Consider the following 19,907-nt stretch of genomic DNA (forward strand, 5'->3'; position numbering starts at 1 on the left):
TGACTGTAAACACTTCACTAGCTGTGTCGTGTGATTGGCGCAACCAGGCACTACCCTGTTGGTACCATGTACTTAGTATTACAAGGTATTCAGACTGTAAACACTGCACTAAGTCTATCAAGTGGCTGAATTTTAGCCAGCAGCACTCTGCATGCTGGGAAGAGACTTTTAAGAACATAGGGCCTGATTTAGATCTTGGCGGATAGGTTACTCCGTCACAATGGTGGCAGATACCCTGTCTGCTGAAACATAAATCCCATAGGATATAAGGGGATTTACATTTCGTCTGACGGGATATCCTTCATCATTGTGACGGGGTAACCAATCAGAGGATGTGGTCCGTCTGCTTAAACTGCCGACTCTGATGCTGGAAACCAGGGTTCGAGCCTCGGGGTCGCGTCCACATCCTGTGATTCTGGGCACATCACTTAATCTCCCCATGCCTGAATGTGTAATGTAAATGCGGTGCTCATGTAAAGCACTCCAATACCTTCGGGTCGAGTTTGCGCTATATAAAATATGCACAAAAAATATATATAAATCAGGCCCATAGTCTTGAGAGAAGCTCAAAACTTCAGCACAAGGAGGTTTTGGGCATTGGATCTAAAGGTCTCCTCTTTATTGGCACACTGTATGCAGTGATGGGCTTGTCTCAGTCAGTCCCAATGCTTAAATGTTGGCACTAACTACTTCAGACTAGGTTTAGTGAGAGAATGAGGCAGGGCTTTACAGCAGGCATGAATTGTTGACCTATTGGTCTGCCTCTGTTTGACATTAGAAAGGGCAGTGTGCTTTCCATGTATCCATTGAATTCAGTTCAGGATAAGATTTGCCCATTCTAAATTCTCTCTAAAGTACGGATATTGGTGTATCTCACCCTGAAAGTGCAAGCACTTCTTTTACTTTGGTGGAGTCTGCCGGCTTATTGGGAAAATCGACCCATCTTTCTTGTGGCATAATTTCACTTCTCCTGTATAACACTGGATACACCTAAGATAACAGTTCTAATGTTGTCATGAGGATTCTCGGTGCTGGCGTCTCCAGAGTCTGTTCTGCATGAAGGCAGATGGCCTTCTAGATGTTGTGCAAGCACACAAGAGAGCATAAGCAGCTCGAAGAGTTAGACGTGCCACTAGCATTCTAAACACTTGGCATTGAGGATTATCTAAATGCCTTAACTACAGCGAAATATAGAAGACAGTAGGAAAAGGAACTATAAAGCAAGTGCATAGGACAGATGTCGGGTCTAGCAAAACATATTGTTAATCCTCGGATGCACTGATGAAATAAATGAATGAAACAAAATTAATATTGTTCAGATCCCGGGGAAAGGCATGTTCACGAATGTTCAGCCCAGCCAATCTAGAACTAGGCCATGAGGTCCCCAAATCGGCTTTTCTTGAAGGCACATCATTGATTTTCGGCTGAGAAGAAATTACAGTTCCAGATATTGTCCCAAGACCCTTCTTTTGGAATGTTTGTGGAGCTTCTCTTTAGAATTACCCGTGACACATACGGGGTTTGAAGCAATACATTTCTGGCACCATTTTTCAGAAACAGAAACTGATCTCTGAGGAAAAGCTCCCTTCTCCCCACTCTGTTATAGACATACTGAAATTCGTTCCACGCAATAAAGAAAATATGTGAAAATATTAGACTACATGTAGTCTAACCTTCACTCTATTTTCTTGACTTAAATCGAAGCAGCCCTTAGCAGCCCGTCTTGTTTTAAGAGTTAAATATCTGGTTAATATCGGCAATGGTGCATTTTTTTTAAAACGGAATGTATACGGAATCCATTGAATTTTGTATCTGTTGATAGTCTTTACTTATTTTAGTAATACTGCAAAATGAATATGGGGAGAGTCTGACCTTTAAATGTGGCAAACATCTAATTAAGGAAGGTTAATTAATATAATTGCTGGCTTATTGAGTCTCCGGGAGTGGGATACGTACATCCTCTGTTCACTATGCAGCCAGGGTTCAAGTTGTATGTTACTGATATATTACTGATAAAGTCCAAAAAGACTGAAAGCCTTCTGGGTTACGTCTGTTTCTATGAAGAAGAAAGAAAGCCACATAGTTCAGGCTGGACTGTAATATTTGGAGTTGGCCTATACTGTTCAGCATTTTTTTTACCCTTTCTGTCCTAACACGTGTAAGCTAAAAACAGTGGAAGGGAATGTTGTTCTGAGGACAGTGATCACAAAGCCTTTGATCAAGCATGGCCTTCCATCATTTTTAATATCTTATCAATATTAAGGGAAATTAAAAACAGTGCCTGTATATTTGCTCTCCTTCCTTTTCTCCAAGAGCTTTATCTTGTTGGGTGCTTGTATATACATTGGTGGGTCTTGTTCCCAGGTGCTGTTGCTGGTGGGGAATCTGTATTTCTGATTTTAAGTTTTAAAGAAAAATGTATTCAGCATAAGATGGCATACAGTAAAATAAGACAAAGCAATTAAACAAGAGTTACAGAGAAGCCAAGAGACGTTTGCTAATAACCAGTCTTAAAGATTTTTGGGGGAAGTCAGGGAGGTTTTAAAACTTCCTGAAGAAAAGGTGGGGGAGCAATAGTTGTAATGGCAGAGTAATCCAAAAATTGAGTGACAGGTGTCCATGAGGCCTTTCGTTTTAACACAAGAGATAAAGGATGCATGTATGCAGTATCCAATCGATGATTATGACAAACGGCATACCACCACGCTCTAAAAGACAATTGTGTAAAATTTTCCAATTGCGCGTTATTTGTTGGACAGCAAGTGCTAACAAATCTAGCATTGGCATATGAAAAGGAGCATTAGCCCAATCTTCAGATACACTTACTAAAACACATTGGGAATAGAAAAAGAGACATTGCTTTGTGAAATATGATAGTAAATTGGCATCACACTTGTAACCAGAAAGCAGAAACTAGGGGGCAAGTGAAAAGTAAGTGCATCAAGTCAGCTTGTGGTGCAGAGCAAGTCCAACAGATGTCAGGGATATCTTGGTTAATCCTGTGAAGAGGCTGAGGTGTAATAACAAGTCTGTTGTAAATGAAAAAAGTGTTTGTGTAGTGTTAGCAGCACAAGAGGATTTCCTCATTTCAATCCATATTCCTTACCAGGAATGTATGGCTAATGTGATAGAAAGATCATCTTGCGACTTAAGTTCTGCCTCACTTTTGGATCTCGAAACGGGGGATACATGTAAATGAGAGTAGATGAGGGATGCCTTGAGGCATGTAGGTAGAATGTCAGATAATTTTGTAAATGATGGAGAATCTATGGATGAGGTGGGTTTTAAATAATTATAAGCTTGAACCATAATCTCCTGTAGAATGAGAAATTTAGTTATGAAAGTAGACAGGAGGTTAAAAAGATTATGTACTTGGGGACAAGTAAGAACATAATCTTGGTCAAATAATTGATGAACCCAGACCAACCCCTTAATTCTCCTAGAATGCAAATAAATAGGATGTCCTTACACCTTAATAAGATCTGCAGGTGAAAAATGTAATACAAAGGATAATAATTTGCAAGTATGATTGATAATAGAGTTAGCCATTTTCCGAGGTTTCCTTACAAAAGATAAGAATTCTGAAAAGAATACAGTGACAAGAAAGCTTATTCTAAATCAACCCATAGCGGTGTATATAGCAAAGAGAGTGCAATCCAAAGAGAAGATTGACGCAAAAGGAAGGACTTATGATAGTTCAGAAAATTGGGGCAGTGTACTCCACCATCAACTTTAGGTTGCTTCAGCTGTGCTAGAGGCATACGCAGTTTCTTGTTACTCCAAAAGAAAGCAGATAATATTGAATTCATTTTTTTATATTATTTAAGAGGAACACTTAATGGAATATTAGAAATAGTGAAGAGAATCACAGAGACCAACATCATCTTAATTGTGTCCAGTCTGCCCCACCTATACAGATAAAGAGAATGCCATTTACTAGTTAAAGAAGTGATTGTCTGAATACAATTGTCCATATTAATTGAAATGCAGGGCATGATAGAGGAAGAGAATTGAACACTGAGATATTTAAGTTGTTTGGGTTGCCATGTAAACTGAGAGGAAGAAAAGTTGGGACTAAAAGTAAATTTATTAAGAGGTAGAATGTCGCACTTGTCAGTGTTTAGCTTATAGCCGGAGGCAGCTGAATAAGAAGCAACTTCTGATGTGAAAGCGGGGAGAGACGACTTTGGGTGAGAAATTAATAATAAAATGTCATCAGCATATGCAGCCAATTTAACCTGATCTAAGAAATGGATGAAACCATGAATGTTAACATTCTGACAGATCCGAGATAAAAATGGTTCCAATGCTAGATTAAAAAGGAAGGGGGAGAGAGGATAACCTTGTTGAACCCCTCTATGTAGGTTTAAAAAAAGTAGATATGAGTCCATTAGCGCAAATAGCTACCTTAGGGGAAGAGTAGAGAAGAGAAATGAGTCGTGTACTTCGGCCCACAACCAAACCTATTTAGAGCTTGAAAGATGAAGGACCAACTGACAAAATGACACGATCAAAAGCCTTCTCTGCATCTAAAGCAATAGCCGCTAGAGAATTGGGTACGTTTGCAGATCTAGACATAATAATAAAAAAATAAGGGTGTATTATCCGACAAAAATCTACCTTTGACAAAACCAGACGGTTCTTTGCCTAAAAGACGAGGAAGAAGGATTTCTAGCCTCAAGGCCAAAGCCTTGGAGAAGATTTTATAATGTATATTAACTAAGGAGATTGGACAATAATTCTTGCAAAAATGTGGATCTTTACCTGCTTTTGGAATTAAACATATATAGGCATCCAAAAAGGATCCAGAGGATGTAGCAAAGTTGAGAAAATAATTTTTTTTCAAACAAAGTTTAGGAAGAAGCAGTTTGGATAAATATGTATAAAACTCAGCTGTAAAACCGTCCCGTCCAGGTACCTTGTCTTTTTTAAGGGAAAGTATTGTAAGTTGAAGTTCTGTTTGGGTAATATCAGTCTCTAAGGAAGATAAATCAACTTGACAATAATCAGGCTTTGAAATAAAGGATAAATAACTTAAAATTGGAGTATCTGACGGTTTGTGCTCCGGTGGGTAAAGATCTGTATAAAATTGTTGAAATTTATTTAAAATATATTGGTCTTGGTGATGAGAGGAGCCATTATCATTATTAAAAGATTTGAATTGAATTGAATTGAGTCAATGAATAGTTTATTTTGTTTAATTTTCAGAAAGCTAGCTATAAGTTTTTCAGCTCTATTTTTACCTCCATACTACTTAATACTAGATTTGAAGCCACATTATCAGTGGAAACTTTATTAAAATGTATTTTGGCTTTAACTAACTTTTTTTTAGAATTTGTTGTGAATTGGATGTATAGTAAGAATGTTCTAAGAGATTTATTTCATTAAGAAGTAGTTTAAATTAGGATTGTGACGGACGTCTTTTTTTTTTCTTCAAACAAAGTTCATTATAAAGTCTCAAGCTGAGGCCTTAAAATGAATCCCAACCCGTATGAAAAGGCAAGCCTTCCGTTTGATAGAGGGTTAAAAATTGCTGATTAAAAGCAATGAAGGAGGAGGTGAAAGAGGAGTCCAGAAGTGAGGAATTATTAAATCTCCATCTTTTAGGGAACGTAGATTTAGGTATGATGTCTAAGTGTACAGAAAATGGGGCATGATTGAATATCAGAATAGAGCAATATCCACTGAATGCAAGAATTGAGTGAGATGACGTGATAAAAAACATAATCAATTTGAGATTGTGCATGGTGTACTGGAGAGAAAAAATTGTATTCCCCCTAGGGTTGGGTTACACAACGGCCATGCATCAGTTAGATTACGTCTCAGGATAGCTTGAGTGAAAGTTTTCTATGATTTCTTTGGAACATATTGCGATGCTAAATGTCTGTCTAAAAAAGGATCAACAGGTAGATTGCAATCCCCAGCAAGGGTATTGCAAAAGATTCTGAGAAATTAGAGTCCAAAATGTACAATCGGGTGCATTGGGCATGTACATTAAATAAAACAATTGATGTTTTATCACATTGCATTTTAAGTATTAACCATCTCCCCGCTTGATCCTTTTCCTGAGAAATCAACTGGATTTTCAAAGACTTATGTCAAAGTATTGCAACTCCATGTGTATTCCTCAGTGTAGGAGAATAAGAATCATCGCCCACCCATCCTCTCTTCAATTTTGTATTTTCAATATCTGATAAGTTAGTCTCCTGCAGGAAAACTAAATGTGCATTAAGTTTTGCTAAATGAGTGAGAACAAGTCTTTTAAAATGGGAATTTAAACCCCGGACGTTCCAGGAAACCATTGTGAAGACCATTGAGAGCAAACAAAATGTAAAAAGCAATCAGACCTTGATTGAAAAAGAGCATAGCTTAGCCTGAGAAGAGAAAGGAAAGAGGATGTATTACAAAGAATAAGATAAGTTAGAAATTTTGAGATCAGAAACGAAAAAGATATAAAAGAAGAAAAAAAGAGACAAAAGACCACATGGTGAGCAAGAGAATACATTGAACATTAATATAACTTGAACTGGGTAAGCAGACAAAAAAAGGGAATACATACCTCCAAAAACCTTGTGATGGTGGGGAAGGGACCACACGAGGAAGACATCACATCTCGTCCAGAGGGACTGACATGATGCGGAAAGGGAGGCGATGCAACAGATAATGGGGAACAAGGGTATCCACGTCAAATAGACATAACCTGCAGGTTATAAAAAGAACATTTGAAAAAATATTATTCAGAGAAAAAAAACCTATTAGGTAATTATACTGAAACAAGAAAAACTCACAGCTTCAAAAATAAGTTAGTAAATTCTGAAAAACAATGCAAGCAACAATTAAGCTTACCAACTAAAGCAGTAATTTTGTAGATACTGAGGGAACAACGTCCATAACATCAGCCCTGCAGGACGTAAGAAAGTCCTGCAAACGAGAAGGATCCTCATATATTGTTTTGTTATTATAAGTAACTTTGAAAAAGCATGGGTGAAAAAGACCAAACTGGGCTCCTATTTAGCGAAGTGCAGGTCGCATTCTCAGAAAGTCTCTTCTTCTGTCTGCTGTGACTTTGGCATAATCTTGAGAAAAATTTAAAACATTACCAGACCGTGTGATTTTCTGAATGCGACGCGTGGCTGAAATAACCTGCATTAGATCTCGATACTCTAAGAAGTAGAGGATGATGCCTCTTGGTCTCTTGGAGGGTGAAGCAGCTGAAGGAGGACGACGCAGTCTATGAGCTCTCTGGATGTTAAGTTGGAAAATCTCTGGTAACTGTAGGATCTGGGGTAAAAAAGATTTGAAGAAAGAAATAACATCTGCCCCTTCCATGCCTTCGGGAAGACTATAAATGCGTAGGTTATTACGTCAATTTTGATTTTCAAGGTCTTCGACTTGTCTCTGCAGTGAAGAGACTTGTACCTGCAATGAGTTTACTTTAAGGGATGTTTCATGAGTGACCAACTTTCAGTTAAAGTTTGCAATTTAGCATTGGTGTCCTCAATAAAAGGGTGCAGAGCCCTAATTTCTTCCAAAAGTATGTCAAACGAGGCTGCAGGAGCAGTTTTTGTAGGTGAGGGTGGGTCTTTCTTCAGCCGTTTAACTTGTGATTTATTGGCTTGAGAAAGAATTCAAGGGAGGAGCTTGCCAAATCATTTCCTCACAGAACAGGCTGGTTCCTCTCATGGGTAAAATGGCGGTCGGCTGTGAGGGAGAAAGAAAAAACCCTTCATCCTGGTTTTTGGGCCCCCTCGCAACTTAAAAAGTATAAAAAATGCAGCCGCTGTGCATGCCCTATGCAAAACGGCCCACACGGTGGGAAATTAAGTGAGGGAGCTGCTGTTGCGCCTCCGACATCTGCGCCAACCCACTGAACCTTATGAAGACGCGCCCATCTTCGCTGTGAGGTAAGCCACACCCCCCAAATCTGTTTATTTGATGTCCAGCCTTTTCTTCCTGGTGCTGTGGCTGGTAGGGTGGACTGGGTGGTACAAGTGATGGTACAGCCTTTTTTCCTTTGTCCAGTGCCCTCGTTACTGTTGCTTACAGAGGGTAGAGAACACTCTCTTAGTTTCCTTAACTCTCCGGGGGTAACGAGGGGAGAACAATTAAGTTTTACTCAGTGGAGGTGGTCAGAAGCTTGTCTAAGGTACAAGAGCACACATGTTATTAAATACCTAGAAAAATATACTACACATTTACACACAAAAACACCCCCCTATGTGGACAACTTTGGGCAGAAGTGGTCAGTGTTTCTAACAGCACTAATGCCTCAGTGGTCTAAGTTAAAACGTAGCTCATTCATCTGTTCCATAACCAGAACAACAGACTCATCCCTGGTCACTGATGTGCTGACTGACCTTACGGCCCAGCATCTTAAGTCATGAAGGAGAGAAGGGGGTTAAAGTACCAGCTTGGAAAGAATGAGAAGAGGCAGAAGTTATGGACTTAGGCCCTGCGTGGCTCTGGAATGTCCAGTCAAGTATAACGCCATTGACCTTTCTGCCACTCAGATGAACACCCAGGCAAGGCATCCTTGGAGGAAATGCTAAACACAAAGGGTGAGCCTGCTACAGACTTTATCACGGGCAAGCCTCAGGAAAGAGCCCTGTATAGGTATTGAACAATAAGATTTACTGGATAAAATCAATATGACTATCCAAATGAAACAAGGATGACATGATTTAAAGAGACAAATTGTAGACAGCACTGTACAATTTCTATCAATTTCACAAGAGAGAAACAAGTACTACCTGGAGAGTGTTCACACTTCTCGCAAGTCTACCAGCATCAAAGGATTAGTGAAATGCCACACGCTCTCTCAAGTTACCCTCACCTGATCAGAGGCATCTGTACAAGATCATGCCTGGAAAAAGCTCAAGCTCACTGTCCTCTTCCAGATCCTGGACAACAAAAACCTTGTGCATATCTACGTGAAGGTGGAACAGCTCAAAGTGAGGTGCTCCAAAGAGACTAGCCAAAGAGGTGATAAGAGGGCTGCACACCATTAAGGGCACCTCCCCTATGGGCAAACAGTGAACATGGCAAGAGGACGTTCCAAGTATTTATTCTATGGCCAAGCATCTTTTTAGTTTACTTAACTAATTCATTGATCCACATAAGAACAACACAAAGAACACATATATGACTTTGAGTTCTCTGTGCATTACCTTCATGTCCATGGATATGGACAGGTTCTGGTTCAGATATTATCTCTCTATTGTACAGAATCTGAAAACAAAATTGATGTGCTGGATATATAGAGCATTAGCGTTATTTCTTTCTGAATCTGCGAGATACTCTGAGACCCAAGTTGATGTGTGATGTTTGGACACATCGAAAGCAAACCGTGTTAATCTGAGATCATATAGAAGATCAAAGGCCAAGGGGATTTTCGATATACCTTATTCTTATGGCAGATGGTATTATATTCCTTATAGATCAAAAATGTAATCAGAATTGCTCTTAACGAGTTGCTACAGACTAACGCCAACTCCTGGACAGGCAAATGTCTGCACAATTTTTAGCACTGTGCACTTTATTCCTCTAAGGCGGCAGCAAGGCAGGTCCCTGACAGGTTATAAGGGGGAGCACAACAAGGGCCACTATACATTAACTAATTAGTCTAGTTTACTAATTTTCGACTAATAAGTCTCTACCATCTATAGGTCTGTATCTACTGAGCTGCAATAGAACAATCAATAGGCCAAGAGGGGATAGCAAACAGCGCTTTAAATCAGCACTCTCTACACTTTACCCGTTGTAACACACAGTAGATCCCTACATGGCTCAGACGACTTAGACTGCAAGGACCTCATTGTCCATCTGCTTATTCAATCTTGGTCAGCAAGTCCCAGCTCACTCAGAAGTCCTTAGAACGAGCTAGGCCTTTTATAGGGTGGCATAGTACAGGCTCAGCATGAAGTAACGTGCCATATTTTATGATATGCAACCAACTGTATAGGTGGAGTGATCATCACCAACAAAGGGCCCTGCAGCCGAAGTTTTATCCACCTGCAAGCACATATAACTTTGACTCAAGAGCTCATGAGGGCCAGGGGAACATTGCTGCTCCATGGACTCAATAGAGTGGAGCGTGTGTTGGGGGGTAGGGGGGCCAGGGGCTACAGCATTGCACATTTTCCTGTAATGATTTTAATGAATCAAATGTAACATTATTTTTGTAAATAATTAAATTAATTCTATACATAACTTTTTTTTTAACTTTAATTTCAGTTCTATACATAACTTTTAATAATTATTACTTCAGGTGGGTTTTTAATAAATCGTAAAAGCAATTTTAACTTAAAATACATTTAAATTAATAAAATATTTAATTTAAAATTAAGTTAGTCGTACTGTGGCTTTTTTTTCACATTTCAAATAAATAAATTATAGGAATTTACCTTACTATTTAATGTAACACTATTTGACTATTTTTCATAAAGTTTATACAACTTTTTAACTTTTCCCTACAATTTACTATAGAGGGATCTATGCCCCAGTGGCACAGATGTCCGCCTAAGTGTGAAAAGTTACGAGTAATAACTTTGCACTCGTAAATATGGCTCCACTCACTGATTTCAGAGGGTGTGGACAGGTAGCCCTAAACTTTTTCTTAAATTTAGACTTGCAGATGATGAATAGCCTTAAGTAATAAATGTACTACAAAGTGTAGGAGTAAACTTGCACATGTATATTTACTCACGTGCTAGTTTGTTTGTGAATAGCCTCCTTTATTTGTATAGTGAATCATGCTGTTTTTGAGATGCTATTTAAACACAAAATTTAACATTTGTTTTGTGTTTTTTCTTTAATTTGTCTTGACAGCTCGTAGTGAAACGACTTGGTTACGACACAAGAGTGACCGTTCTTGGTCATGTCCAGCGTGGTGGGACCCCATCCGCTTTTGACAGAATTCTGGTAAGACATACTGCTTGGACTGTTGAAAACGTGTTTGTCCAGTGCAGGTGATAGCCCAACCGAATTTGTTTCTCGTTATGCATAATATGGTATATGGCAAAGAAACCCTCCATATGCTCCCATGTAGCAAGCTATTCCTCGTTAGCATTGGCGACTTCCTATTTCACTTTTCGCCTATGCTGAGTACATTTTTAATTATTTTAGAAAAGAAATTGTATTTGTGTGCATTATTCATCATGTCTATTTTGCTGTCTCTTATCAGGGCAGTAGAATGGGTGTTGAAGCTGTGATGGCCTTGTTGGAGGCAACACCTGATACACCGGCTTGTGTTGTAAGTCTTTCTGGGAACCATGCGATCCGCCTCCCTCTCATGGAGTGTGTACAAGTGGTGAGTAAAAAAGCCAGGCTCCCTGGTTTTATTTCAATATATGTCATACCGATTTTAGAACAATAAGCTTTAACCTTGTCCCCCTGTGCAACTAACTCTTAATAGTGGTTGTTGAATGACGACACTACTGCAAAATTATATGTTTCCAATTACGTTATCCTTTGTTTGTTTTCAATCCTCCAGGGTGACTAAGCCCTGTAAGTTTCACTTCAACTCCGACCATAATGAACCTGTAGTGGACATGTGAGTGTTAGCCTGGATCCCCAAGAGGGTTAAATGAGTGAAATCCAGAAACCTTTACATATATACCATCTGCCAGCACATGGAAACAGTTGTCCATGTGTTAGCCCAGATCTAATGTTTCTGCACCCTGTGTGGAAAAGTTCCACCTAAGTGCAGCTTAAAAGATATGTGCCCGTGAGGGATAGTGTAATCTTTTGATTTAGTACTGACCCAAACGCTTCTGAATTGGAGAATTGTTAGAACAAGAGAATGGCGAAACGGCCAGATCCCGTTACGATGCCACAGGGAGGAGCCATGTGGAGGACAAGATGGGGTTGAGTAGGACCCTGTCTGGTGGGGTAGCATGGCAACATATAACTGTAACAGTAGTTTTGTGACTGAGAAGGTTAGAGTGCAGATGAGAAGCAGGACACACTGGAGAGGTTTGAGAATCCTGACCATAGATGCCACGGGAAGTGGAAGTAAATTCTTGTACTCTTTGACTCATAATGACATCACCGGGTAGAAGCTTGCCCCACCCTTCGCTCCTCAGCAACCTTCCATTTGTTGACAAGGCGTGAAGGCAAGGACAAGGAGTGGAAACTACAGCAAGTAAATATTTATCTTCAACTTTGCTTATTTTCTATTCCTGCCGCTGTTTTTATGACCCTTGCGACCAGGGATTAGAATGTAAAACCATGGTTATCCACGGGCAAGGATCCCTGATTAATGTCTTCTACCCTAGGATCTGATTACAACCTATGTGGTGTATTGTACCCTGGTGGTACACACGCCTCCTAATTATAACTAGCGCCCTGTTCCCATACCTGTAATCCCGAGGTGCTTTCACTCTGAGCTGTAAATCGCTTGAGGCATAGGCCTACTGGAGCCTCTCCACCAACACCAAAGAAGCACAGAACACTCCTTTCACCTGGCCCCACACCAGTGTCCCCTGTTGCCCTGCACCCCCGGCTTGTGCACTACACTCTCTCCCACAAAAAAAGCAAGTATGCTTTGTTAGTCCTCATTCTGCGGGAATTCACTCATACTAGCTAGTGCTAGGTGTGGGAATACAAAACGTTATTTCTGGTGACACAGTGTCCCTTCCCCTAAACCTGACTGACTTTTAATTAGGGCCTATGTAGGGAGTACTCGGCGAAGAGTTGACCTGCTTTGTGGAATTCAATCCAGAGTTCTTACTACTTGTTGGATCTTTTACACTTCATCTCGGTGAGACAGGAAATGCATATATTAAGTCTCAGCTACAGGAACAGTGTGCATATGTTATCTAGGTATCACAAATGTTTTATACACATGCTCACTCCTTCCCCTAATAATCTTGTCTGCAGTATCCTCTGTTGTAGTCTGCTGCTATGGGTTGCTTGTACGCTACTCAAAAGGAATTCGAATTATATTTGTAGAAGCTATTCCTTAGCTACCAAGTTCCAAGAAAAACATTATTGTTTTCTTGTGGCATAAACTATGACAAATTTTAAAAACACATTTAGTGATAGTGGATGCTAAATACAATTTGACATGGAGAAATTCATGACCTTAAAGGTGATCAAGCATAATAAAATCCAGTTCTGGTGGTCCCAAGTAGAGTACTGTATATAGTTTTAGAAGCCTGATATGGGATTGTGTGTATAGTTCTGGAGTCCTCATCAGTATTATTGTGTCAGGTTCTGCATCCATAGTAGTAGTATGCATTATTGTGCCAATTCTGCCGGGTCACATCTGGCTTATTATATCCACTTCTGGAGGCCATAAAGACAATAGTGATTCTAGTTCTGGGGGACATGTGAAGTATTATGCAGAGAGCTAGAGGCCTCACTGAAAGTTCCATGGCCGGTTACTGGGACACTTCTCATAAAGTTGTGCCCAGTTTTGAAAGTCTCACCTGGAGGTCCCATCAGAACATTGTTATTGTTACCAGTTCTTTAAGGACATATCTAGAGCATTGTGTCTATTTACAGGCACCTCATCTGGAGCAGGGGTCTCCATTGTTGGTGCATGAGCACTAGGCCCACGCCGGAAACTCAGCATGCCTGCTGATTAAGTATATTATTCAATTTAGATCCATTGTATAGGTTTATATATGATGTGGATATCCTGACTGTGGCCTTCATTAGCAAGGTTGAACACACATGATTAAGAGTATAGTGTTCTATTCGGAGACTTATTTAGAGTGTTGTGTTTGCTGCAGGAGGTGAAAACACCACATGGACATTGACAGTTGTGGGACAGCCCAAAAAGGGGTACCACTCGGGGCAAGTAGTACGCCAGGTTTTTCCTGCTGAAAACTGTGCAGGGAAAGATCCTCGTAAGGGTAGATCTTCCACATGACTTACAAACACGATTCGGTGCCGCTCGAAACAGCAGTAACCAGGATAGTGTGTCCCTTGAAGACGGAAGGCTGCGGAGGGGCTTAAAGGCATAGACTGTGTCACCAGCGGACCAGCGGGACTGCGAGTCCCAGGTTTCCAAGCGGCTGCCAGAGACGCCGCACCTGGAGACTCTTCCCGCCTGGCCACGCCCCCTTGCCCTGGGCGGTCAAAACCGCGATTCGCGGCCCCCGCTTCGCGGGAGCCGCTCGAAACAGCAGTAACCAGGATTGTGTGTCCCTTGAAGACGGAAGGCTGCGGAGGGGCTTAAAGGCAGAGACTGTGTCACCAGCGGACCAGCGGGACTGCGAGTCCCAGGTTTCCAAGCGGCTGCCAGAGACGCCGCACCTGGAGACTCTTCCCGCCTGGCCACGCCCCCGTACCCTGAGCATCTATATCATCACGCCCACAGACGCGCATCGCGGGACGCGCGTGGGCGGGCGCCGGGCTAAGCCCGGGCAAAGGGCGGGCCATTTTAGGCCGTTAGAGGCCGGAAGAGACCGGACCGGGCCATCCCTCTGACGCCCTGCCTATCTTACCACTCATCTCCTCTGGGTTGTGGTTTTCGTTTACTAGTCGCCCCATATAATATGGCCACCAGAGTATCCAGAAGCAAGGTTGCCCAACAGTTTACTGGCACTATGGAGAAATTTCTCACCAAGGCTAACGCTGTGGTTAATAAAGGACTAACTGTGCTAGAAAGTCAATCTGAGGAGGGTATAGATAACTTGTCGCTGGACTCTCCGGGTTCTTCAATCAATGCCAGCACACCGTTATTGCTTGATGCCACCCACCTGTCGCTTATGGACAGCATTGATCAGACTATTGAGTCAGTCCTACAACAACTGAGGACACCTTCAACTTCCCAGAGGGATAGAGACTCATCACGCTTCTCTGGGGTTGTAGAACCCTCCCCCAACGCGGATCGTGTAGAAATAGAGACGCAGGAGGTGGGACCGGATGTAGCACTAACTGAACACGCTAGCTCTAGAGGGGATCATCCATCCAAAAGGAAGAGGTCAAGGAAGCCAAAAGGCGCCAAAAGGGCTAAAGTTGATTTAATAATGCTCAATCAGGATGAAAACATAGATATTGTGGCCTCGCCTGGGGCTACATCCCCGGGGAATAGGACGGAACTTCCCAGCCCCTCACTAGCCTCATCCCTACCGGTGTGTACTGGACCATTTATTTTCTGTGGGGCCCCTTCAAACACCACAGATTCGCTCATTAGCTCACTCACGGACATTTTTAGAAATCTTCTGAATCCTCTGTCTGTTAAATTGGACTCTATAGAGGCCAGATTGATGACCATAGAAAACATCTACACGAACAATGGTCTTGACCCGGGGTTGGGCGTAAATGCACAGAGGGCCCCCAGGGATAGTGCTAGGATTAGTCTTCCGACCCCTGTAATAACCACCCAGGTCCCAAATGCTCCACTAGCTCAGTCGGGGGAAGCTTCTAGCAATAACATCGCATCTGTCCCTCAACCGGTTCCATCGACATCCCAAATGATGAGGCCCCCAGTACCTGCTCCCAGAAGGTCAAAACAACCTGCCCTGTCTCAACAATCGAGACAGGAGAGACCAGTTACTGGGCAAACTGGCCATCCTACCCGCCCTAACACCAGGCGTAGGACGGTTAATTTGCCCCCTGAGGCAGTAGTCTATACTGCGATCATGGTGGGTGTACCAGAGCTTACCGGTAGCGCAATGGAACTGCAGGACTCCTTGCGCAACAAGGTAATCAGTTGGCTAAATATCCATAGGCCACTCCCACCCAATTTAAAAGGAGACGTTCTGATGGTTAGAAGGGTCCCATGGATTGGGTCTACCCCTAAGATTAGAGTGGGGGACTGCGTAATCGTTAGTTTTAAAAGTCTGCAGGTTGCCCCATATATTTGCAATTGGCTTGGCAGGGCTGGTAATACCTCTATTGAATTGGTGTCTCTTTCATATTTCTACCCAAATGCATGTAACCCAGAAATGAGGAGGGAAGAGGGCTGGACTAGAGTCGGCTTTGCAGTGGATGGCTCACGATACAGGCCTAAGCACAATGCATTCCCCATTTATGGTAATTTCTTCCACCCGAATAGATTTTCCTTCCTTGACCAGGTAGACTGACCACAAAAGGGTGTTACCCAACAGGTCCCGGAAAGAACTGTCAATGGGGATGCAGGTAGGGGGGTGGTGAGAGCTGCTTGCAAGACTAATATCAGGGTGCAGGATTCCCCCAAGGGGAGAAGGATATCACCCGGAAGTACCAGGGGTCAAGTACAGAATCCACCTAAAACTATGACGGGCATCAATTTGACACCGGTATCTGTGTGTGTTCCGCCTCCCACACCAGTTGCCCTAACTGTCCCGGAAAATCCTGACCCTTCCATAGCGACTGCTTCAACCACACCTGACGGGGTAGGACCACCACGCAGTCTAGGCTTGAGGGTCCTTTCTTGGAATGTAGCGGGGATCACAAATAAGGTGGACACAGCAGACTGGGACCTCCTGATAAATGGCAGTGATGTCTGCCTTTTTCTGGAGACATGGGCGAGGGAACCCCAGAGCAGAACGGGGTATGAAATCTTTGAAATTCCGGCTAAGTGGAATGGCAAGGGGAGGCCCTCGGTTGGCTTGGCAATCTGGGTAGCAAGTCATATTGGGTGTCAGGCAGAAAATATGGCTACGTTTTTGCAGGACATCCAGTGTGTGCTGCTCAGATGGCCTGGCATAACAACATGGGCAATTATTAACATTTACTCGCGCCCAGTCGCTGTGCCCAAGGAATCATCCACTCTAGATGATTTATCATCCTTTTTGGGACAACTGCCAGGCGACTACAAGATAGTGATGGGTGGGGATTTCAATTGCCACTTCGAACCCCTAGAAGGATTAAAAGAGGGTGCTCTCACCACTGAGGATGACTACTGGGGAGTTCCTCCATCTTCATCTCCCCACCCTAAAACCTGGTCCCCGCTGGCAGTACAGCTCACGTCCCTCACTTTGAATTTCGCAATAAGGGCCTGCAACGGGCGTACCCCGTCCAACACCCCCTCACTGTGCACTTTTAACAGAAAAGACCATGAGTCAAGGCTAGACTATATATTCATTGACATTAGCATGTGGCTCAAAGTACAGGATTTCAGGGTGGTACCCAGAATAGATAGCGACCACAATGCCCTCCAACTGGAGGTACAACACCCCGCACCTGTAGATGGGTCTTCTACCTCTCCTACTGGCGACGACCCTGGGAACCTGGTTCTCACCACAAATAGGCGTCGCGTAAAATGGGGGAAGTTGCTAAATACAGAAGATGGTATAAATAAGCTTTATGGAATAGCACTCCCCAGGTTCAATGAAGTGGATGATCTCATAAATCAACCGAGACCCATTGACTACAATAAGAAACTAGCTCAAATTCACGAGGAACTAGTGAGGGGTCTCGCTGAGGTTTTCTATCCAGTGGTACCGTTACGTAGGAAAAAGACACGAATCCCAACCTGGTACAACTCTTCCTGTAGGAAGATTAAGTCTGAGTTAATTGCTACCATAAAAGATGGCTCAAATAAGGGTAAGGTTGCAGAACTCAGGAGGGAATACAAAGCGGCAATGAATAATGCAAGGGCTGAGTGGGACTGGGACCGTTGGCATGATTTATCTGACGCCTTAAACGCTAAAGACTCTAGGAAATTCTGGGCCCTGGTAAATACTGGGAAAAGGGAACTCAAATCAGCAGTGGAGCCTAATATTGCCTCCTCTGTCTGGGAGGCCCACTTTGGGACACTCTACCAAGACACCATCTTACTGTCCGATGGTGCGGCGCTTGAGGTCTCTGTTTCCTCGGAAGCGGCCCTGGAATTCCCCCGTAGGTGAGGTGGTGATTGCAATGGAGCGATTAGCGATGGGAAAGGCCCCTGGTTTAGATAGATTACCGGGGGATCTCTTCAGACACCATCCCGAAATTTGGGGCCCGTACCTCCTTATTCTCTTTAATGCCATCTTAGGAGGTATGGCGATCCCCTGTTCTTGGCTGGGGGCGGAGATTGTGCCCATATACAAGAAGGGTTCTCCCCTGCTCCCGGCCAATTACAGGCCGATCAGCCTTTTAGATGTCCCCCAAAAGCTATTCGCGTGCCTCATCCTGAACCACCTGTTAGACTGGGTGGAGGTCAATGATATCCTGAGTCCCCTTCAGGCTGGCTTCAGGAAAAATACGTCCACCATGGATCCGATTTTCCGCCTCGTCCTGCTTTACTGGAAGACGGTAAGGTTAGAGGGGGGAAGGCTGTACATGGTGTTCGTGGACCTGAAGTCAGCCTTTGACCTAGTCCCGTGTAAGAAACTCTGGGAGGTCTTGAAAAAGTTAGGGGTACCCGCTCAGATACTTAGCATCATAATTAGGCTACACGAGAACAACTATGCGCAGGTTATGTGTGGGAGGGATGGTAGCCTGTCATCAAGGTTCCCTGTCCGTAGAGGGGTGAGGCAGGGTTGCGTCATGGCACCGACCCTGTTTTGTCTTTTTATCAACAACGTTATATCCCATCTAGAAAACGTTAAGGACAATGACGTCTCACATCTGGCAGGCAGGCGGGTCCCGGCAATCATGTTTGCCGACGATACCCTCCTGCTTTCCAAATCCCCGATGGGGATCCAGAGGATTCTGGATGGATTTGGTCTTTTCTGCAGACATGGTCTAGAGATTAACACAGAAAAGACCAAATTCATGATATTCAATCCTCCAAAAAAAGCCAGGCCCAATCCCACTTTGGGTACTGCCAGTCTTGAGAGGGTAACCACCTTTACGTACCTGGGTGTAACACTGCAGGAAAATCTATTATGGGACCCCCAGATAGTAAGATCACGGCTCAAACTGTCTCAGCTGTCGGGTGCAATCTTGAAGGTGGCCAATACCTCAACCTTCAAGCCCATTAGTCCGGCACTTGAAATGTACCAAACCCAAGCTAAGGCAGCAGCTACATATGGGAGTGAATTATGGGGGCATAAAGCAGGCCAAGAACTGGCAAGAGTGGAAAACAATTTTCTTAGACGCCTCCTGGCTCTTCCTCGAGGAACACCACTCCTGCCACGGAGATTAGATATGGGCCTCCCCTCTATTGCTGAGGAGTTAGAGTCAAAGCCGGTGAGATTCTGGCACAGGCTATGGTCCACTAATGAACTGCATCATTACAGGCAGGACCTTATCCATGTCATGTGCCTGAACCGAAGCAACAAAATTCCTTGGCTCGCTTTTGTAAAAAACGAACTGCACTCCATGAATTTATCTGAGCTATGGGAGGACCCCGAACAAGGCTGCCAAAGGGTTTCAAGCAAAAGCTTGGTCCGAATGTATAAAGATAATAGATTACTACTCTTGCTGAATGCACAAAACAGCGGCACTCTTACAGAGCGTTTTCTGGAATCCAAAAATTCTTACGTATTTGAATGTTTTATGGATTTTATTTTTCCCATCCTGGCGAGGAAACTGTTTGTACAATGGAGGCTAGGTACACTGCCCACCAGAACATTTACTTATAAATGGATTAAGGGTGGTGACAAAATGTGTCCATGCTGTAACACTCATGAGGAAGACGAACTCCATATTATGTTTGTCTGCCCTGCCTACCATAGATCCAGAAAATATTGGATAGCGCCTCTCTGCAGAAATTTGGGGTTTAGAAATTATTCACAGGCATATAGAGTAATGAAAACCAGCACTCTTGGCCATATTGTGTTTGCAATAGCCAAATTCCTAATGGCAGTCTGGCTGGTTAGGAAGAAAAAAACCCTCTAATGTGTGGACACTGCTATGATCTGCTTTTAACCTCCTTGTCTTAACTAGGTGAGAAATCAATTTAAAGAACTGTATGAATTATGTTTTTTAAAAATGTATGTTTATTGTGTGATGTATTGTATCTTTTATGGTCTATACGACTGAAATAAAGAATTTTTGGATTGGATTGGATTCAACCAGTAACTACTCTTACAGCTGACTCA

The 19,907-nt window shown here is 42.8% G+C and overlaps 1 protein-coding gene across 1 annotated transcript in view; it reads left to right on the plus strand.

Annotated features, from left to right (window-relative positions):
* Window positions 1–19,907, plus strand: part of LOC147749112 (ATP-dependent 6-phosphofructokinase, muscle type-like) — a 288,878-nt gene that overhangs the window by 158,921 nt on the left and 110,050 nt on the right. The window contains exons 10-11 of the mRNA XM_086966253.1: window positions 10,828–10,920; window positions 11,183–11,308. Coding sequence (XP_086822379.1) covers window positions 10,828–10,920; window positions 11,183–11,308 — 219 coding nt within the window. The remainder of the gene's footprint in view (window positions 1–10,827; window positions 10,921–11,182; window positions 11,309–19,907) is intronic.

Source organism: Lissotriton vulgaris, chromosome 1_1, assembly GCF_964263255.1.
Source record: "Lissotriton vulgaris chromosome 1_1, aLisVul1.2, whole genome shotgun sequence".
Classification (NCBI taxonomy): Eukaryota; Metazoa; Chordata; class Amphibia; order Caudata; family Salamandridae; genus Lissotriton; species Lissotriton vulgaris.